This window comes from Artemia sp. Qi Xiang Cuo, chromosome 9, assembly GCF_049724085.1.
Source record: "Artemia sp. Qi Xiang Cuo chromosome 9, ASM4972408v1, whole genome shotgun sequence".
NCBI lineage: Eukaryota > Metazoa > Arthropoda > Branchiopoda > Anostraca > Artemiidae > Artemia > Artemia sp. Qi Xiang Cuo.
In genome coordinates this window covers 64,627,733-64,651,565 of record NC_142802.1, presented here as the reverse complement: position 1 = coordinate 64,651,565, position 23,833 = coordinate 64,627,733, and the positions used below count along the sequence as shown (strand labels likewise).

General features: G+C 35.8%; 2 protein-coding genes across 2 annotated transcripts in view; both read right to left on the bottom strand.

Annotated features, from left to right (window-relative positions):
• The window catches only part of LOC148948934 (potassium voltage-gated channel protein Shaw-like), a 198,779-nt gene that overhangs the window by 70,513 nt on the left and 104,433 nt on the right, over positions 1-23,833 (bottom strand). The gene's annotated exons all lie outside the window — the stretch shown is intronic.
• Positions 1-23,833, bottom strand: part of LOC148948935 (uncharacterized) — a 57,157-nt gene that overhangs the window by 16,030 nt on the left and 17,294 nt on the right. The window contains exon 2 of the mRNA XM_089094141.1: positions 14,805-14,982. Within this exon, the coding sequence (XP_088950267.1) occupies positions 14,805-14,982 (178 nt within the window). The remainder of the gene's footprint in view (positions 1-14,804; positions 14,983-23,833) is intronic.

Here is a 23,833-nt window from a genome sequence, read left to right as displayed (position 1 = left end):
CGGCGCTACTACACAGTGGTATTTGTCATAGAAAGGAAGTCTTCGAAAAAAAGGATTCCAACAGATACATCAAAAGAATCAGATTTTTATGCTGATTTCAAATGCATATATTTCATTAAGTTTAGTCTTATCAATCGAAATTTACGCGCCTGATAAAATTTGCCTTATTTTCGAAAAAAGGGAGAAACAACCTCTTAAAGTCATAGAACTTTAATGAAAATCACACCATCAGATTCAGCTTATCAGAGAATACTACTAGAGAAGTTTCAAGCTCCTATCTGCAAAAATGTGGATTTTTTATTTTTTGCCATAAGAAAGATTACGGATGCGTGTTTATTTATTGTTTTTTATTGTTGTTGTTTTGTTTTTTCCCTAGGGGTGATCGTATCGATGCAATATTGTGAGAGGGCTCATTCGAACAGAAATTAAAAGTTCTAGTTCCCTTTTTAAGTGACCAACAAAATTGGAGGGCTACTTTGCCCCTCCCATGCTCATTTGTTTCCCAAAGTCACCCAATCAAAATTTTGAGGTATCATTTTGTTCAGCATAGTCGAAAATCTAATAAATATGTCTTTGAGGATGACTTCATCCCCAACAGTTCCCAGGGGAAGGGCTGCAAGTTATACGGTAAACTTTTCAACTTGTTTACATAAAGTATTGGTTATTGGGAAGTATACAGACGTTCTCACTAGGGATTGTTTTCTGGTGGGGGGGGGTCAGATTAGGGGGTTTCAGGGTAGAATCTGTCCATGGAGGATGTTTTCTTGGGGGAAGGGACATTTCTATGAAGGGGGTGCTGGATTTCCCAGCATTATTTGAAAAACGATCAGAAATTAAATATAAAAAAAAATTTCAACTGAAAGTAAGGAGCAATATTAAAACTTAAAACAAACAGATAAGTATATGAGGGGATCACCCCCTATTCAATACCTCGCTCTTTTCCACTAAAGTTTTTTTTAGTACTTTCAAAAGAGCTATCTATTCTAATTAACCGGCCTTTGTGATTCAGGGGTTTGTGATTCGAGTAAAATTTGAACTTTAGCGTAAAGAGCGAGGTATTGACAAAGGAGTGAACTCCTTAATATACGTAATAAAAAGATATGAATATAGAAGTTTGTTACGTATGTTAATTCGTAAGTTACGTAATAACAAAATTTCAAGAAAGCCATTTAGCCGAAAAAATGAAAATTAATTTGAAAATTTCGTTTTAATTATTCTTGTACGGTGATCCAAAATCAAAGCTTCATTAATTCAAAAACGCTCAGAAATTAGATAAAAAAAAAGTTTTTTTTAACTGAAAGTAAGGAGCGACATTAAAACATAAAACGAACAGAAATTATTCCGTATATGAAAAGGTCTGTCCCCTCCTCAACGCCTCGCTCTTTACGCTAAAGTTTGATTCTGTCTCACAACTTTATTTTTTAAAATAATATAAAACTTTAGCGTAAGAGCGAGGCGTTGAGGAGGGGACAGGCCCTTTTATATACGGAATAGTTTCTGTTCGTTTTCAGTTTTAATGTCGCTCCATACTTTCAGTTAAAAATAACTTGTTTTTTTTTATTTATAAAAGAATACTGAATAATTGAGATAATTCATCTTGATATTGGAGGCATTGAAGATGAAATATCTTTTGAAGCAAGAGATCTCACTTATTAAAAGATATTATATCTGTTAACTTTGATTTCGAATATAAACAAAAAGGAACTTTATGGTAAACCGCAGGTCATAGAGTTTTCATTATCTTTGAAAGTAGTTGAACGAGGACATGAAGTTTCCACGAAGAGACCAAGAGCCAAAATTTATGCCCTGGGTAGGTGTTTTCAGAAACAAAAGAGTTAAGACGTTAGCACAATTTTTAAATGTTAAATGGCGTAAGTGATCTTTTTGTCAAGACTAGAGCCAGTTTCTGCCTTTAGCAGTTCCCAACACACTTCGGGAGTGACCACAAAGAAGTGACAACGACCGAAACTTTTAATAATCTTTTCGTCCAAGTGAATTTTCCTAATCTAGGGTGGCTCAGCAGAGGTGCACAGCCACAAAATAAATGGATGGCATTTAACAGGCTCAAAATTGAGGAATGCCAATCTTGGACTAAATTTGAGAAATTACAAAGCCACTCACGGTAAAACACAACCTACGTGTGACGCGGTTAATACCAAAACCGTATAATCTCAACTTTCACCCCTATATACAAGGGAGTTCAACTTTTTATCGTTTTTAATGCCGTAATGTTAAAAAAACACTCTTCCCCTTTAAAACTTACTTCAGCGACAATGGGGAGATATGCTTCTTTAAGCACTCATGTAATTCTTTTATTCTAGCTATACTCCTAACTGTGAAGTGAGGCTGGGGGGTAAACTCTCCCACCCTAAATATTGGTCTGAAGGATCTATCGCGCGAAATGTAAAACTTCGGCAAAAAATGCGGTTTTATTCCGGTTCTATACGGGCTGCAATATGCCTGGAAACAAATGCTCTATCACGCTTCATATCAGTCTTGAAGTTAAGAGCCTACATAAGAAGTTTGATTATGGTTCTAATCCGATTTACTATATGATAATTCCTATAGCCCCGGATTATCTCAGATTCAGATAGTATTTTCATAGTACTACGGATCTATTTGGGCCAACGTTGCCATTTTGCAGATAAATTCACTTGGTTGTACTGACTTTCTTTTGTCAGTAAGTAAGGGCGCGAAAACATCAAATTATCACTTGAAAGACCCTTTGCTGATATTCAATGATCAAACATTCGATACGATCAGTACTGAGAAAAAACATACAAACAAAAACAAACCTTCTTTTTACTGCACTACCTAAGTAGTATCCCCAAGATGGTTTTGACAAGGCGCCTGTCCCTGCTTTTGACAAGACCCCTATCCCTGATTTTAAAAACACCCATATCCTGTCATTCCTTGACCGCAGGCTACGTTAAAGGGAATGTTTTTCTAGGAGACACTGGTGTTAATTACGTAATTGGAGTTGAGGGTGATATAACCTTGCCTGACTTGATGAATCATATTATTTGCTTCCGTATTATTTCTGCGTTGGAAGGATAAACTTCTACATCTTATTTTAAAAAAGTGAAGATGAAATATCCCAAGAAGATATGTGTTCATGATAAAGTTGTAGTAGCAATGAATACTGACAAAGAGAAATATCTGAATTAAAATACAAGTCTAATGGCAATATTATTGGAAATGTATACGTGCATTGTCATGACAGTAAGGTGTTAAAAGTTTTTGGATTACCAAGAAACTTCAAGTATTACAGAGATGGATATGCGAGAGTAACATCTCCAGAGAAGTTAGTGTTGAAAGAGAATGCGAACCTAAGACTTTTAGTTAATTACGAAGGCCAACTTTTTGGTCATGGTAAAACGTTACCCGTTGATAGATCTTATCACAATCCTCCTTCTTTTACCATTCAACAAAGGTAAAAATACGACAAATTTAACCCCGCAACGTCATGCAACATATTTTGTCTAGGTATTTAAACTGATACCTGTGTAAAAATAATGTTGTAACAGACGTAAAATAAAATGGGCACTAGAAGACATTACCTGCAAGGAAATTAAAATTAAATTGATGAAAACAATGTTACTAGGGCCAATGATAGTTTACCCGTGGATACAATCATTGACCCATGAATCAATCTAAAAAAGGAGTGCGTTTGTTACTAAAAAGATGTACTGTTAGTGTATAAACGGTAGTGAGATCGTCAGGATTAAAAATGACTGGATTTGAGAGCTGTAAAAAATCATACGGATTCTAGATCCGTATGAATAGAAAATGTTTGATTCTAGATGATGATTTTCTAGAGTGATCTCTTCAAATTAAAATATTTGCTCATAGAATGCTTCATGATATAATGAGAAAGGATTCGCCGTCTTTGGACTATTGCATGAAACTTTCACTTCGTGGTCCAAATGCATTTACTCAATCTATAGACATAGTAATTGAAACAAAAGAAAATGATAACGTGATTTTGCTTTTAACCAATACCTAAGCGGCCATTTTGTAAGACAACAGGAAATAAATCGAACAAGCTTCGTGACGTCACCCCTCCTCTACCTAGAAGACCTTCATTTTCCCCAGTCAGTTTCTTTCTGGAAGTTATACAGTCAACATCGAAATTTTTTTATACATGTCCATTATGCTTGTATACATTGAGTAGCTGGTTATCTTGTGAGAGTTGTACTTTTGTTGATAATTATAATGAAAAATGAAAATTCTGCAATCCATGGAAATTGAACAAAGGGTACGCACTACAAATTAAAGACTATAATTCCATTCTTGAAAACGTTTGTGACACTCACACTAAAGTTTTCCTATGCTCTAATTGTCACTATGATAAAGCGATCAAAGGGAAAATACTTACCCTGGCAAGATTGCAAAAAAAACTCTAAACGTGATTTCAGTTTGTTTTGAAGAGACTGGTACCGCCGTGGTTTCAAATTGCTTTTGGAAAAAGTAGTTGGTCTACGCTTCAATTGCTGGAATAATAACAGAGTCTGGTTTTTACGCCATCTCTGTGAAGATACAGTCTACTATGATTCTAAACGACCTGTCTTTTATTTGGCTGTTACAGAAAGTGATTCTTCATATGAGAATTTCGGTTTGTGACATTGCTTCAAATAGGCAAATTGAAACATGTAAATATTATAATATGAATCAGAATAGTATTATTGACTTTACGAAGAGATATAATAAAAATAAAGCTACATTTGTATTTTTGAAAATGTGCCCCTGAATTTGCATGCCAAGATGAATACAATTTAAATCCCGACAACCTGCTGCCACTTATCATTAACGATGGTTACCTATACCTGGAAGAAGAAATCTAAAGGACACAGAGTTTTTACATAAAAGTTTTATTAATAAAATAATTTAGTAACATTTTTAAAGTATTTCACTCTTAGGGCACTGACATTTATATTATAAGGTAGGAAAGAGTATTTTAAACTAGAAAGTCATTCAATCAATGATTGTCACCATAAATTCTAAAAAACTAACTGTAAGTATATCCGTGACATCGAAAATTAAACTATAGTGGTTGAAAACCACAGCTCTTGGTTGATAATTCTTTTACTCGCTTCTGAGCTTGAATAATAGACCTTCCACTTTTCTTCAAGAAATTTCTTAATGTGAGGCAGGTAGACCAAATACGGTAGGCCAAGAGGATAAAAAAAAGTTCAGCATTCTTTGCTGGTTGAAAGATGCATAGCCAATGCCCCGTCTTTACACTTGATGGGCTACTATTAATAATGATAAAGGTATTGTTAACGCTTTGAATACTGTAGTGAAAACCGAGAGTATTCAATAGGATTTTTATTTGGACATACAGGGACCTAAATTGAATACGTTGATCATTTGATTTCGTTGAAGATTGGCAAGTTTAATAGAACACTGGCATCAGGGGTAATTTCAAAATAGGTTTCAAAATGATTTAGTGACATTAAGGCTGCACTCTCCTCCAATGGTTCAGAAAAGGTACACTCTAAATTTACTGTGCCTGTTTGGACAATAGTCATATCTTGAGTGCCGCACAAATCCAATACAGTGATACCATGAGTTTTTGCTAACATTTCTTCGGTTATACCATTTTCAAATAATTGTGAATATCGATCTAGGGATTTTATTGTCAATTCACATAAGATATGTAAGATTTATCAAAGGATAAATTGTAGAGTGGAATGCCATTAACTTTACACACAAGAGATTAAAGTCCAGAAATGTCAAGTTTATGCGGATAATTTGTCCTTGATCAAACGGCACTGGCATTTTTTTTTTACAAAAGCCAAAGCAAGTTTTGCAAGAATTTTATCATTGATAACTGACGAATCGGTGTAGGTACATGCACCCGTAGCATTATGTCGTTGATTTGTGATTGTATGAGGAACGAGCAATTTGATATTATTTCCACAAGCTCTTAATTTCTAAATTGCCACAGCAACAGAATCCATAACTTTTTGTTTTCGCACATGAAGTATAGCCGAGATAAAAGAGACTGTTACATCGGGAGCAGTGCCAACTACTTTTCGTAAAATTAATTGGACGGAGCAAGTTGTAGCTTTATATCAATCTTACCAATGGGAGGCAGCCATTGACTCATATTAAATATGTCATGATTTATTTTCCCAGCCAAGTGTAAATCTTTAGTTAACGCATCTATAAGTATATTGCTAGTGCTAGTGTCCGTTGTATATTCATATCCATTAGCCATACATCTAAAAAGATTATGAGACATGGGAGTCATCAACATGGATGAGGAGGTTGCATAATTTGAAAAGATGCTGCTTGTTCTCACCAATGTTCCATTTATATAGACACTGATTTGTTTAAACAAGTTGAACCCCTCGGCTTAACTTTGTTTTTCATTGTTAGATTTTTTATAATGACATTCAAATCTATAAATTTGGAAGTCAAACCTATGAAACAGTCTTCACTGGAGTAAATTTGAAAATGTTTTTTTTCAGGGAGTGGTTGTTGCAGATAAAATTGTTCATAGTAACCATGTTTTACGCTCACATCAACATTTGAAGCATTGAAAAGATTTAGAGATGAGTTCACTGAAGCGCGAGATGTGGTAGGTATGCCATTTCTACGAAAAGAAATCCTTTTTCGATCTAAAAATTTTTACTTTTGGTTTCTTCTTTGACAAGCGCAATGTTTTACGCTTCCATCCTGAGTTGAGACCGATGAGTGATGCGATCTTTCTTGCTTTTTTAAATGTTTTCCTCTTTTTCGTGATTTCAATCGCTTGCCGAGGGATCGCGTGCCAGACCTGAGATTTTATGAAACACTTTCTTTAAAATCCTTCCTAGAGCCAAAATCATGTAGTGTAGAGGACGCAAGGGGTCAGCTAGGGGTAATGCAGAGCGAAACAGCTTAGCAAACTAATTGTCGAGACCGTAACCAGACATTGACGAACGCACTCATTAATAGTCCATTTCATGACATAATTGTTGTGGTCCAAGATTAGCAGCATAGTAATCAGTATCAGGGCAAACAAAAGTATTTTTTCTAAGAACCATCTCATTGAATGGGTCGAAAAGGACATCTAATCTCAGCCAAACCTTTTGTTCCTGTCAGAGGATCGCCCAATGCCCTTCTTAATGTTTACTGACAGAGCTCCAAATACAAAGTGTTGACTGAAATATATTGAAGGTACTTTATATTGTAGTTGTTAACGTTTTCATGACTGGTTTTTCGTTCAAGAACACGTAGATAGGGGACATTGGTATTACTGAATCTTGATACCTCGACAAAGGTTGCGTAAAGAAATATAAAATTGTCTGATGAGAAGCCGGGTGCATAGTTTGTATTGATAACATGATTCTTGCCACTGAATATTTTACTTTAATAAGATCTTCTTAAACCGAAAACCTCACGTAAATCCTTATTGAGGGAAATTCTTGCATTCTCAAATAAATTGGTAATGTAAATTCTACTCTGGTCTGTTGAATAGTTGAGTGTGAACCCACTATTTTTTTGACTCGCAATTTTTCTGCTGATAACTCGAAACAGCTCATGCATATTGCTTTATTCCTTATAGGATATAGCAGCAAAGGGATAATCAGTAGAGTCAAAATTTGACACCAAACCCTCGTCAGAGTGGTCAAAGTGTCTTACTTTAATCTTATTTGGACGATCCTTTCTCAGGATATCACGTGTTGTTTTAAGAATACAGTCAACAAGAGCAAATTCATACCTTCTCGCGAATTTGAGGGCGGAGGAGAGTTTTGTCCAAAAACCGCTTGTTTTAGTCAAATCATCATAGAGGGGGTGAGGGACATTGGACATAAATTTCACATAGAAATCATTAGACATAGTGACAATGTCTTCTGCAAAAATATAAGAATCAAAATCAGAGTCGTATCGTAGCAAAAAATCAATCAGCTGTCTGTTACCCGTGCGAGTATGAGTCTTTAATATATTTCAAATTCGATACATTCAATTGTCTTAAACCATATTTCAATTCATAATTATAATCACCAAGAATTTCTTCATCTTTCATAACAAGTATATGATATTTTGCAGGTTTAGTGTCTAAGACTTTTGACAATTTAAAAAATTCAGTGGACCACAAGTTAATTCTCCTCTTTTGTTCGATTGATTCGAATAGTATCACCAACTTTGAAATTTTTCTTCACTAACCTTTCATTGGAATATTGTTCAAGAAAAATGTCAAGTGTATTGTTACTGTGATGAACTTTAAGAGGATTATGATTGGACAGAGATCGATGAGGACGTTGATTATAAATCAACGTGATCTTATATAAATCTTGAAGAAAAGCAACAGTATTTTTCAACGTATAATACCTCAAGATTAGAAGTCGAATTGTTCTTATCAATCGTTCAGCCGAGGCCACCTTTATTGGACTATCACTATGATAGAAAATTGTGTTAAATTTCAATAAAAGCTTTTTTACATGTGGATTAACAAATTCACTACCACAATCTGTTTGAATTTTTCTATAAGAATCTCCCTCAAAGATAGGTTCAGGGGCTCTAGCTACGTCATCGCCTTTCTTTGAACGCAGAGAAACGGCATATGCATAGCGAATAAAAACACTGATTGCAAGCAAAATATACTTGTACGGACTATTGTGACGTCTTTCAATTTCGTATAGAGTGAAAAGATCTACTTGTAATATATATTCAATGGAAAAAATGGCTTTAGTTTTTTGATAATAACTACCGCGAAATCTATGATTTCGATGAAGAGTATTACTGGGTTCATTCTCTAAATACTCTGTCGCAAACTTCTTTTCAACACCGGTGGCTCGAGTAAGTGTGGCGAGGGAGTATTTATAACTCATAAACATGTTTCAAAACTTGAGCTATTTTGAACGTAAACGTGGTGTCGGACATCCGCTACTCTTTTGCATATTAAATAGTGATTCATTGAGTTTAAGAAGTTTTCGTTTAATACCTTTTATCCCCACTTGGTGTGCTCTCCGAACACGATATATCTTTTGAGATTTTGATATATTTCCTTAATTGTTTTAAAACGTGTTTATTCCCAATAAGATTTTTTGGAAAATTTGATGACTTTAAAAATTTATACAAATAACTATCAGATGATTCAAGTCTTTAAATTGAATTAAATTGATGTAACCATAGGGTTAATTAGAAGCTTGATTGTATGCCGAGAGTAAAAGTTTAGGTTTTAGTAGGATATATCTGCTTGTTCAAAGTTACAAGACAACTTGAATCGTGAACAATCCTATAGATGATATAGTAGGTATATTTCAAAGCAAGCGTTCTCATACATTTACTCTGATGAAAGAGATGAACAATTGAATGATTCGTGAATAATTGCAACATATCCTGAGACCGTTCTTCAATGGATTCTGCTAAATTTTCAATAATCAACCATGAGTTTGGTTCAATAATATTAAAAACGACAAGTCCCATTATGAATTTAATGTCTAGTGCAAAATTCTTTATTTTATCATAGTTCTCTTGCCACACCCTGTAGCAATAATGGATATTTTCCGATTTTATAAAAACATTTTAACACGATTTTGAATTATTTTCGTTAAAAGTTTTGTTTTACCAGACATTGATGGTCCGCAAACAAAATTATCTGAATGGAGTTAAACTGATGCAAATTACTCTCTTGCTGTCAAAATACAGCTAACCTAACCTAAATCTCTTGAATAAATACTCCGAAATCAAATACATGGTTTCTATAATATAAATAAATGCTCTGCTTATTTACATAAAATATATTTACATAAAATAGACTCTTAAAAACACACGGATATTTGAAAAGGTACTTTGACATGTAAACCCGCCAGCACGTTGACCGCTGCGAGCCGCCAAGCTGGTGGGGCAGAAAGACACACCGGCTGGGGGGCTAGGCCCGGTTTATTATGATGAATTTATTGTATTATTTAAGCACCTTTTAAAACATCGTTTTCGCTTTGCGTAAGAATAAATAAATATATAAAAAATATATAAATATAAGAAAATTAAAACATGTAAAAACACTACTTATGAAAACGCTAGAAAAAGACTAGAAAAAGTCGTTGGTGATCTGGAGATTGATCGGGCCCTCCTCCCACCAACCATTGAACTTTTTCCAGACCAAGACACCGTCTGTACTCTACACATACCTGTCGATCTAAAGTAAGCTAATGAAAATGTGGTAGTACTGTCACACAGTCCACGTGCACCTAGACTTTGTCCGATATGGCCGAAATTTTCAACTCAAACTGTATATAGTTTAAATTTTAAAGAGCGAATTGCCATGACCTTCGCAACTTGGAACTAAATTATATTCTGCACAGTTCCTATAAACAATCATATCAAAATTTTCCTTTACATAGTGTAAAGGCACCCGTCTGTAGACTTTTTTGATATCCTCTTTATGCATTTGCACACAGTACACATTTGGACCTGCAAGCACACTGAAGGATATCCAGTCACTCCGCGTCTCGGATTTTAAAAGTAACAACTTATTTTGAGCCTGGTGATTCACTAGCTCCGAGTAAATGGGCTCTTCCCAGTTGGGGTTGTCCATTCGAGAACTAATGTGCGTACCCTTTTCCAAATCGTCTAATAAATTATCTGTTTTAAATTTTAACAACAATAAATCAGCATCCCCATAATAAACTTAAATTTGCCCCTCTCCCGGCCATTGGAGCCTACACAAGTTGTAATAAAATTCTGAAATCTCAAATATAGCATTGCCAGCGGCAATATTTATGTTAAATTTTATGCTTCTTTTTTTTCTATGTAAAAGCACAATTTTGGACTCTATAGTCGTGTACGATGTGAAATTAAGATCTGCTATGATCCAGGCACATTCTTTTGGGATAGTTACAACGTCACAACGACTCCTATTTTACCCATCCTCGCGCATTTTACCGAAGGTTGAAGTTCAAATGAGTTTAAAGATCTGCTTTTCAAACTTCATTTTTTCTTCCGTTCAATTATTGATAAAGTTGTCAATAAACGTCTTCATGTATGGCTTTTGATCTCATTGGAGGGCTATATAAATCTTTATGACCTTGAAACCGTTGGACAGCATCCACCGCAAAAGAACGTGACGTGCAACGATATTCTGTTTCGGATGAAGGTCAGCAATAGGCTTTTGTTTTGAAAGTTCCCAGTGGAAACCCCCATCCTCCGTCAAAGATAAATTATAGGGACTCAATGAATCCCTAGGCACCGGTCAACTTATGCACGGGAAAAACAAATTCCTTTACCGAGTCATGAAGTTCGATTGGCGTTTCACCATCAATTTAAAAAAAAACATCCTTGTGGTCAACTCTCCTCAACAGTGGAAAGGTCAGAAAAATTTCGAGCAGAAGGAGCCATTTGTAATTCCCACGCGGAAAAGGGTGCATTGCGGACGTGATGCATTGCGGACGAATAAGGAAGTTCATATCCAGGAAAACCGTTTTCGACTTTTCACCAGTGCGTTGTTAAGTCGGATTGGTTTCCAAGATACGATCTCCGTAGAAAACTTACCCTTCCCACATGGATCTATCTACAAATAGGTAATGACCCATTTCTGTGATCAGACCTACTTTTTCATTGCTAGTTTTAAGAATTAAATCCATCACCACATGAGGAGTTGAAAAATAATACCCCAAATCCAACCCAAATTCGTTGTAATTTTTTTCCGTTTTATTTCCAGCCATTTCCCTGGGTTTTCCCCTCCAAACTATTATGAGGTGCCTGATTCCCCCCCCTATTATTAAATTGAAAAAGAAACCCATTGGGTAATACCCTTAAATCTCCTTCTTAGAACGTTGTTCAACAGTAGAATGCAGGATCTAAAAAAAACTTTATTTTCAAAACACAACTAATAGGTAAAAGCATGGTAAAAAGTTCATTTCCTTTAGACCGAGGGGGTTCTCAAAACTTGTGGACTGGGGAGGGGGCTTTATTAAAGCAAAAGGAATGTATTATTTCTTCAAATGGGTAATATCATTAATAGTCTAACAGTCTGAGAAGTTTATCTCACATAAAAATTTTGTCTTTAGCGTAAAGCCCTTCATAGCTTGAAAAGAATAGTTTGTTTTTAGGAGGGGGCAAAATCCCTCTCTCAGAGGTGGAAAAAGACCCCCTATAGTAAACTAAAAAAATAAGAATTAGTTAGAAAAAGCGGTATTTTTTAGAGGTATATCAATAAGATCAACTACTGCATCTTGCATGTTGGGCATAGAAGGGCCAGCAGCTTCACTAGCATGGGGCTTGAGAGCCGAAGAAGTAGCATCATGGCCTTGTATCGAGGGCCTAGAAGGTCCGGCAGCTTCACTGTTAAAAGATGCAGGTTTTGAAGGCCTGGCCACTTCACCTTCTTGCATGTGGAGCACAGATGGGCTAGCATCCTCCTCCTATAATGGGACTGGTTCTAGGGCACTAGGCAAAATTCTCGCCCTCTTTTGGGGAGGGTATTGGTCAGGGCATTCCTTAAAAAGAAACAGAATTTTAGTTTCCCATGAAGTGAAAAACTGCATCTTGTTTTCAAGAAGTTCCACACTTAAATTTAACTTACCCTCTACTAAGCCCTGCCTCTTCTATATCGATGCTAGAAAACCATGGTTTTCACGCTTCCGTGACGATAAAGAAAAAACAAGTTTTTTAAAAGAAAAGTAAAAAATTTAACTAACCAAAAACAGAATCAAATAACTTACCTAAGTATTTTCCTGTCCTCAATGAAACGTTTCACTTTTATTCTTGCTATAACATAGTTAAAAATGCTTTATACAGCGTCGTTTAAATGTAGCATTTAAACATACCCCTATCTCTATTCTTTTTCATTGACAGAACAAACCCCCCCCCTCTCTAACTTAAATTGTCATGCAAGTATTTGAGTTTAGAAGTAGTTTTCACGAGAATAAAAGAAAAGCTTTAAAAAATTGCCATTATGCATCCGTATGAGAATTTGAGTGCTTCAACTCCAAGCCAAGAATTCGAAATTCAGACCACAATTGAAAATACAGGGTTTTTGCGCTTCCTTACTGAAAGGGTGATAAAATAGGTTTGGTATGCACCTTAAAAGACCTTCTCAGGGTATACGTTAACCAGTAGACTCGTCTCACTTTCCTAACCCCATTTTTCAAGATAATGAAAAGTAGGTAAACTAGAATTTTATGAGAAATATGTATTATAGAATATGCTAGAGGAAAAGGGTACAGAATCAGTAAACTTCGGGGTTACAATTATCGGAAGAAGAGGATTTCAAATAATTCGATATTATTGTCTAAAAAGGCCACTTGTTTGCTTTTTTTAATATAATAAAAAAAAGTACCCACTCCTTTCATTTAATGCCTAAATAAAATATGTTTACGTAAGCGTTTTGCGCTAGAATTCAATTTGTTTAACCATACCTCGCCAATTTGCGATTCCGATGTAATAACATAGTGTTCAAATTTAGTGGCGGGTAAGAACCCCTTTCATGCAACTATCAGAAGAGCAGCTGTCCGGCAGAAAATATGTCTTAACACGATAGAAGCTATCATTAACGGTTTAACCCAGTCAATGCCTTTTTACTAATCTGCTAGAATATGCTTGAATGCGTTTTTAATATGAAAAGTATATATTGCGAGAAAATAGTTTATTCTATCATTGTGAGAGTCGTGCAATAGCAGGAGGGAGGGTTCTTAGATGATTATCTAATATAGAGAATTATAGTAGGCTAAATTTGGGTACGCACACCTTGTTTTTGGGCTGAGGGAGGGTATAGAAAGAGAGACTTACCTGTCTTTGATTCATATTGGTTTTTTAAATATGAGGTGTGTCACGTTCAAAATCTTATGTAAGACTGATTCAATTTCCGTTCTAATACCTGTTTTTATACCCCTCGACGACAAATGTAATTACTCAGTTTCCCGTTATAATAGCAGCAGGTGACGTTTCTTCTTTCCGAGATATAGCAGGACATCAACAAGCCTTTGTTCCATAAAATCAACAGTCTCTCTGACTGTTTTGATCATAGAAAATGGCTACATATTTGCTAACACGAAATGGTGGAACAGCCCGAATATAATGGGATGATGTAAGGACTATGCCCTTATTTGAGGGGTGGCCCCCTGAAGATTTTTTGAAGGCAATCTTGATTTGGTGGAGGTCTCGTACGTTTTTAAAAGAACATTCAAAGAAATCCTGAAGTAAAGAAGTCCTGAAGGTTTATTAAAGAATCAAAGAAATTAAATAAACAATAAGAATCAACTAACATGCACCTGCCTCTGTTAGAAAACATTCCCTATGACGTAACATGCACCTGCTGGCTGTCATGGAATGACTCGATATGGGTGTCTTTAAAATCAAGGATAGGTGCCTTGTCAAAAGCAGGGATTGCGGCCTTGTCAAAACCACCTTCGGGATAGTACTTACCTAAAAAATTTCACTTTTATCCCGATGTTGCTCCTAAAACTCTTTAGATACTTTGATAGACCTGAATGTACAATGTATCATTTAATTTAGCTCTGAAATCATTCCTGAAGGTATAGCTAAGCATGCGCTTATTTCAAGCTCTCCATACTATTCCAAGAAAGCTTCAACTTGACACCCCAGGCCATTGCAAACATACTGAAGATATGCTGTTTTGATAGCCTGCCAACACAAAATGTATTCTGATTGACCTTGGTGGATAAATTGAAAATTAATTGGATTTAACATTTAGAGTCAGTATACTAGGCAGATTCTTTTGATAAGTTATTGTTTTTAAAAATCTGGTTTTTACGGGGCTGATTTATGTTTGTAAAGGTTGTTTTTGTGACCTTTATTTCTTGAATATAGCCATAGTTTTCATATGGACGTCTATTTATTGCTTTTCTTACCTGTAGCATCTGATAGTATCTCACAGGAAATTGATTTTCGTTCTTCGAAGCATCGCTCAAAAGATTTTTTGGGCAAAGAGAAGATAACACTCTCAATACTGGTAGAATGGGAGTTAGTACGGCTTCTCTTGCCACTGAAAGTAATCTGAAGTCGGTTGGAAGTAAAAACTCTCTGACTCTGTAAAAAAGAGGTATTTTTGATTATTTTATAAGGTGGATGAGAATGTATTTTTAATGATGGAAAATAAGGCTTACTACTATCCTTTCCAGGAAAGTTTTATTACTAATTTGCTGCATGTTCAAAAGAAAAATTGGGATGTCGTCAAAGCTATCAAAGAAGAAAAACACGGAATGATTTTTGTTAGTTAATAAGATGTATCAGAAAGATAACATGTATTTTTGGGGATAGTAAGAAGCGTAATTTCTTTTTTTAGCACTTGTTCGCCGTCTTTTCAAAAGACAAATTTAATTCCTGTTAAAGCTATTAAAGACAAAAAATGGAAAAGAAGTTTAGACAAACTGTTTGAAGTAACAAACGGTTAGAAAAAACCACCCATGCCAATAGTAAGTGAAACTATAAAAGATACAGATGAAGGAATGTAGAAGATTCGTCTGTGCAATGACTGCTAGGTAACTCATGAATAAATGAATTAGGAAGATTATCTCTCAGTGTGGTTATCCCTTTCCTTCTAGATGAGAGGCGAGGAAATAGTTCATCCTTTTTTTGGTCCCCCCTTCCTTTCTTTGAATCTGAAAATTAATGACTTTATTTACAGTGATACAAATTAGAAATTCAAACTACATCTTGTTGTTTGAAAATGAAATGACGCTTAATTAAATTTTAGTGCTCAAATAACATTCGCTGACAATTTCAATGTCAATTGAAGGGATGGTGAGTAAATCAATCCAGATACCAACGATAATTATTCAGGGGCGATAAAATCCATCTAAGAAAAACGTGTCTCTTAGTGCATCGCAGAGAACACAATCAAGCTTTTAAACCAGAAACAACAGATTGGAAATACCAAGTCCACAGTTTTGAAAACACTTAGAAAAGAATGCCATAAATCCACCCGCCGCGACATACAGCGCTACTGGGACCACGTGGCAGCAGATATTCAGAAGGCTGCTAGTCGTTCAGATACCAGAAATCTTTACCAACTACAAAAAGAAGCAACCGAGAAAAGTAAAAAGAGCTTAACTGGATTGAGAGGCGAAGATGGAATGCTTCTGTCAAGAAAATATGACATAATTGCAAGATGGCAGCACCACTTCCAGGAGCTGCTGAACACCAGTCAAAACATCTCTACCACTCATACGCCCCTTAATAATAGCGCCACTGCACTACAGTCAAGCAACGGTAACCCCAGCTCAGTACCACCGAGTCAACAAACCCCATGCAGCAACGCCGCTGTTGACCCCCCACCATTATACAAGAGATCAAAGGGGAAATCAAGCAGCTGAGGAATCAAAAGTCACTAGACATTGGCTCTATCCCGTTCGAAGTCTACAAGGCTGCCCCTACTCTCGCTGAGAAACTTCAAAAGGTCCTCTGTCCAATAGGATATTAGGAACGGTTTCCCAAAGAATGGCAAAACCAATTCCGCAAAGTCCACAACGAAAGAAACCGCCCCAACCAATCTGGTTTCTTATCCATCATGGGCTGTATTGGCCAATTCTTCACCATGAGACAGATTTTTGAACATAGAGTCAAGCATCAACTAATCAACGTCACTGTCTTCATCGACTTCATTAAGGCCATCATTTCAGTCATCCGGGGAGGAATTCGGATGTCGACGGATGAAGAATGTGTCCCACATAAGATCGTGCGACTCATTCAGGCTTACTATTAACACAAACGAGCCTGTATCCAGGTCAACGGAGATCTTTACTCGCTATTCGATATCGACTTTGGTGTGGGGCAAGGGTGTTTAGTCTCTCCCGAACTGTTCAGTTTTTCGGAAGGGTGATGAAAAAAGCAATGCTATACTTCAAAGGAGTCAGGGTTAGCCCTGATTTCAGTATCTGCTCTTCATAGCGAATCTGTTGGTAAAGCCCAGATTATGCTTCTGAAGGTCTTCAAAGTTGCAGCCCCAGGGGGGCTCAAGATTAATATTGACAAGACTGAATATATGTCTAATGCCCCGGATAAGAACTCTTTCCCTATAACCCTTAACCAAAGACAGATTAAAGTTGTCAATAAAATCAAGTATCTCGGATCGCACATTGACATCAACGGGGGATTCTGCTGTCTTCGCACCTCTGTGGAAGCAACTATGGAAAAGGCAGGAAATCCACCGGAGAATAAAAATCAGTATTAACGATGTCCTAGTTCAATCTGCCTTACTCTACGGCTTCGGGACGTGGATTTTAAAATTCGCCGAGGCACAAACCCTCAACACTTCCAAACACAGGCGCCTGAGGAGAATACTGAGGTTGTGTCTCAGAGACTGAATCCTAAATATGATTTCGACACTGTTGATTTTAAGATTTTATTAGAAAAGCTGTGTTATTTAGGCATAAAGGGTAGTGTTTTAAAGTGGTTTGAATCGTATTTAAGTGAAAGGAAGCTACGAGTGACTTTGAGTAACAAATCTTCTCAGCCGTTTCCCATAAAGTGTGGTGTTCCACAGGGCTCAGTTCTTGGCCCTCTCCTGTACCTGGTATTTGTAGACACAATGAGATTCTACATTCCCGCAGCTTCAGTTACTTCTTTTGCTGACGACACGGCTTTAGTGATTGCAGCAAAGTCGCTGCAAGAGCTCTTGTTCAAGGCTAATAAGGCGCTGGATGGCCTACATGAATTTTTTTGTGCTAGCCTACTTAGCGTCAATGCATTAAAAACTAATTTTATGATGTTTACGAGGACTGGTTCTGCTCCCACTCTCCCTGGTGTCATTATTTACAATGGCCTACCGCTATCACAAGTTGAAGAGATCCGATATCTGGGATTCATCCTGGATCGAAACTTGAGTTGGAGAAAACACTGCGACATTATAGCATGCAAGCTGGCGCGAGGCCTTGGAGTTCTGAACCGTTTTCAAAATTTTTTACCTTTGAAAATTCTGCTTTTATTGTATTTTTCCATAATAGCGCCGTATATAAATTATGGTTGTTTGATTTGGGCGAGTAATTTTAGTTGCAATTTTAGAAGAGTTCAAGTTCTGCAGAATAAGGCTATAAGGTTGATTGGAAGGTATGATCGTGGTGTTGATAGCACTGAATCACTTTTTAGAAAGTTTAAAATTTTAAAGGTTGGTGAAATAAGGGATTATCAAATTGGAGTTTTTGTATTTCAGTGTCTGAATGGTTTTGCACCGGATTTTTTTATGAATATTTTTAAGCCTAATTCGTTTTATCACGATTATTCGACTAGGAGTGCGGATAGTCTTGCATCTGAGCCACGGAACACAACCAGAGCGAGTCAAGTGACCAGACACATGGGCCCGTCAGTTTGGAATTCGTTCCCAGATTCTGTTCGTCAAGCTGAAAGTGTGCCGCAACTTAAAACCCGTATTAAAAATCATTTCTTTTCAGGAATTTGGTAGTGTTAATGGTTCGAGAGAAGGCTTTTTTTTTTTTTTTTTTTTTTTTTTTTTTTTTTGTAGATATTTTATTTTATATTTTTTGCCATTATATATTTATCATTATTTTTTGTTATTATTATTGTTTTCCCCTTTTTTCATTTTAATTGGTTTGATGATTTGGCATGCATGATATCCAACCGGTCGCTTTTTAAAGCATCTTCTTGCTTTAGTGCGACTTGTTGTCACATTGAGTTGTTTTTTTGTTAATAAAAATGTATGAACCTGAACCTGAACCTGATCATCCGCCAACGATGTGACCAGAAGTACAAATTCATAACTAGCATTTGACGCTGCCGCTTTTCCTGGTTTGACCATGTTTGCCGAAGACCAGACGAGACTTTTACAAATCAAAGCCTGCGTTGCAAACCAGTGCCTGATTGGAGGAAAAGACGTGGAGGGCAAGCCGAAAACTTGGCTCAGCACCGTCAAATCTAACCTCGAGCTGATAGGCGGGTTCCGGAGACATGGTCGCAGATCGGACCCTTCATGGCTCAAAATTGTCACCCTATTCACCCAGAGCAGTAACCGGTGGAATCCAACAGGATTACCTGATCCTGTCTCCAGATAAAGCTACATAGCTTGTGTCCTGATCCAAGTAAAAGTACAAGTAAGTAAGTTACAGTCGCAATATTTTCAATAACTACTAAAAAACTTTAGCATAAAGAACGAAGGGTTGAAGAAGGACTGTCACCCTCAAATACAGAAAAAATTCTGTTCATTTTAAGTTTTTATGACGCTCCTTACTATCATTCGAAAAAAAATAAATGTTCTTTATTTGACAAAATTTTAAAATGAGCAAAACCAAGTCCTACAATAAAACAAGCTCAAAACAAACGTAAATTACTATTAATGAATAGATGAGGCCCAAACGAAACAAACACTAAAAGTAATTGCATTAATCGTAAAGTTTAAAGATACTGATGTAAATAAATATACAAATTCTAAAACGAGTGAAAATTACAATATATACTCAAGTCAAAATGAAAAGAGACAGAAATGACTACAAACAAGAGTAGGGCTGCCCCTCTAAACCTTCTATAGGCTATTGTGTAATTTTCATTTTCTTCAAACCTTCAAGTTATTCTGAGTAGGAACAAACAGCAATCTATTAATCCATGATCAGGGATTAATAGACATCCAAGATATATTCTAAAAGGGGAGGGCGAAGGGGGTTAAAAAATTATTTTTCGGGGGAGGTGTCACAAAAACAAACTTTAAAAAGCGCATTAAAAAAATTATATTCATTTCTTTATGTTTTTACGAGTCTGACAAAAATTCTGGGGGGGGGCAACCCCCTTGATACTGCCTTGCCTATAATGCTTCTTTTTTGTGTGTGTCTATCCATCTGTTAATGGTTATGAATTAAACAATTTGTTTTTATGAACTGTAAGTAAGGAACTTGGAATAACAGGCAAACAATCGTTTAAAGCCATCTTCTTCTTCCAAATAGTACCTATTCATTGCCTAAGCTCAGCCCCGCATTCTGAGCAAATTTTAGTTTTTCAAATTTTTGGGTCACTCATTTGCCCGAGACTCTGGGCGGATTTGCTAACTGTAACCGAAAGCTTAAAAAGATCAGATTTATCAACAATGAAAACCCTAAACCTTCTATAGTCTATAGTATCATTTGCATTCTATTGAAAACTATAGATATTGTGAGTTGAGTTTTTTAATTTGTCAAAAAAATAGACGAAAAATTAAAATAAAGTAAAATTATTAGAATAATCAAGATGACCGGAAAAACTAATGAAAACAAACTGAGAGTAGAAATGACGCAATAGCCATTAGAAGGTTTAGAGGGGAGCATCAGCTTTACTCCTATTTGTTGAAATTTATGTCTTTGTTAAGAATGACTTGATTATTCATTTTAATTTACTCGTTTTAGGATTTATCATCTATATTCGTATTTATTTTTGTTTACATTTGAAGTAATTATTTACTTCAATTTTTGTTCGTTTGTGTTTTTGCTTCTCCATAACTTTTTTGTAAATAGTATTCTGTAATTCCGTTCAAAATCCATTCAACATTCTTTGAAAGTTTCAGCCTCACACCCTTAGCTGTTTTTGAGATATTTCAGGTACGTCTTTTTGACAACCTGGCTGAAAAAAGTGTATTTTGATATAATCGAGGTCCCCTTATATAAAGTTAAAGTTTCATCTTAACAACCCTTGCTACTCCACAGATACTGCTGATACACCTTTTTGAAACCTGGACGCGCACATAAAATCTTTTAACTAAGTTCAGCATTCCCCTCAAAATTTCCTTAAAGTTTTAACTCAATCCCCCCCCCCCCCGACGCTCCTGAGATATTTCAGAAGCACCCCTTTGTCAACCTGGATGCATACAGTGTCCTTTAATTTAGTTCATTGTTCCCCTCAGCGTTCAATGAAATTTTAAACTTACTACTTGGATTTTGCAGATACACCCTTTTAACAACCAGGATGCAAACATTGCCTTTTGATTTAGTTTAACACACCCCCTCCCAAATTCTCTGGGATTTTCAGCTTAATGCACTTTACCATTCTTGAGGCAGTGCAAACATACCCTTTTGACACCCAGGATGTCAAAAAACATATCGTCATTTGATTAATCTCAACATCCACTGAAAGTTTCAACTTAATACGCTTTACCGTTCCTTAGATGTTAGACAGGCTCCCATTTTCTATTATAAAACCCATGTTCAAAAAATTCCAATTTTGCATTATTGACGGCCCTGGCTCCAGGGTTTGTGGTTCATATCATCTCTGGAGGCTTATCTATTAGACGTTTTGACTATTTTGAACAAAATGTTTGTATAAAATTTTTAATAGTACGTCTCTGGAGGCTAGAGTTGCTACTGAAGGGAGTGGTACTGGTTGCCCATTAATCATATTTGACTCTTAAAAAAAGGCTTTTGAATTTTCAATATCCAGTCAACCAAGCCACCTCTGAAGTTTCAACGACTAATGCCTTTCATATAAAGTAACCCTGGGAAAAAGTAAACAAATAATAAACAATACATTGAGGGCTAAAGGCATTTTACCATATGCAAAGCTAGAGCAATGCTTCTTTTATTTAGAAAAAAAGAATATTATTATTATTATTTATTTCTAACCCACACTACAGAGATACAATACAGAGGTACAATACGTGGAGTATCACGAAGAAAAACACATAAAAGGCAACGCAAATCAATATAGAAATCAAAGATTACCAGTTACAGAGTAACACATAAAATTTAAAAAAAACTAAAACAAAAGAGAAATAACATGAAAGGAGGGAGAAAAGAAGAAGAGAGAAAAAACAACTCACAACTTGCAGAATCTAATAAACAGTAATATACAGAAATATGGACACAAGCTGTCATTTTTATTATCATTATTTGATTTTTACTCACTCTTTACAATGCTATAAAATGTGGAATAACCAAAGAGAGAAAAACAAACAAACGAATAAAGGAAAAATAACTTACGACTGAAAAAACCTGATAAGATCATGGTGCGGAGAAAAAAGGATACAAGCGGTATTTGAAAGTATTCTCTGTAGTGCTTCCAGTTTTACAGTAATATCAGGAACAAGAAATATATTAATAATTACCCGGTTTTTAGTCCAAGGTGGAAGAAATAATAAAAATTTACAAAATCCAGAATAATTAATCCGGAATCTTTTTAACTCATTTTTCTTAAGAAGGGGAAAAATTCCAGAAGCAAAAAGAATTGAATGGTAACAAAAAGTTGAGTAGAGCTTGGCCAACACAAGTTTATTATATTTACTTCTATTGTCAACAATCTTAGCATATCCTAATTGAATTTTCATATTAATATGTGAGACTGTTAGCTGGCGCAAGCTCGGAAGACTATTAGTAATAGAAATACCGAGCCATCGAAGAGAATCCACGAGATGGATAGTAAAGCCACTGCAACGAAGCAGATTACTAGAATTGTTGTTAAAAGAAAGAGATGCACATTTATTTACATTAAGAGAAAGACCTATATCTAAAAAAGAAGTAGCAACACGAGAAACCATGTTAGATAGATCAATTTTAGTACGGCTTATAGGAAGCAGGTCATAACCATAGATCAGATATGAAACATCAGAAAACCCAGAGCGATAGATAGCCGATATCTTTGCCAAAACTCCTGAAATTTATAATTTAAATAGGGTCGGAGATAAAAATCCACCTTGCCTTAAACCTCTTTTCACTTTAATAATAGGGGCTGGCGCCGATTTCAGCCGAAGAAAAGAATTGGAGTACCAGTAACGAAGAAGCATTATAACCGATAGATTGACACCGCAACCATGGAGAGCAGAAAAAATCTGACTATGACATACACTATCAAAAGCTTTTGATAGATCTAAAGCCCAAAGATATATACTCTTTCCCTTAGAAGAATCCTCAACGAGAAAAGAAGATAATACACGATGTGCATGCTGACAACCTACTCCGGGCTTAAATCCAAACTGGTTATCTCTCTCAACCATATTAGTAGTCACAAGAGGTAGTAATACATGCTCAAGAACTTTACTAAAAGTGCAAGAGACAGTAATAGGTCGGTAAGAAGAGCAAATAAAAGGAGAATTTCCCCTCCTTAAAATTTAAGAAACAGTACCACACAAAAAACTCTCCGGTACACTAGAAGTAAATAATTTCTTAGACCACACCGCTTTTCTATTAAAAACAAAAAAAAATTTTTAAACAAGAAAAACGGGTTTTAATTTTCTATAAAGCAGTGAAATACAATTCACTGCTTTATAGAAAATTAAAATCCGTTTTTCTTGTTTAAAAAAATTTTTTTGTACACTAGAAGTACAAATACACATCAGGAAAAGTGGGCCTAGACGGTCAATAAGGGGGGAGCAATCTAATAAAAGGTTAAATCTAGATATATTATCATTATCAACATAATCTGATTTTAAGTTTCTCAATTGCTTCAACAACGGATGAAAGAAAATGGGAATAAAAAGACGCTGAGATAGGGGGTGGGGGTACTAAAAATAGCAGAAATAGAATAAGTATACAAAGAATGCACACGGTAATTAACATTAGAAAAAAAAATAGACGAGTAGTGGCCATGCCAAGCAGTTGCGGGAAGACAATCACTACTTGGCACATCACTTCTAATCGACTCAGAATTAATAACTTTTCGCCATTCTTTCTTTGACACTGGAAAATCCATACCACGATAACGCATTGACTTAAGATATTTTTTTATTCACTGTGCGTCTTACGCTTAAGGTCACATACAATTCCACAAGGCGGACTATCACATTCATTCCAAACTTTTAACCAAAACTTTGCTTTATTTTTCTAAGTTTTTAAATTAGGATCTAAAGACCAAATAGGTTTTTGCGTACCACATCTAACACGTTGGAGCGCCACTGCAACTGCCTCGGCATCTATTAGACATTTAATTATTTGATTATAATAGCAATCCAGGTCCTTTTTGCAATTCACTTGTATAG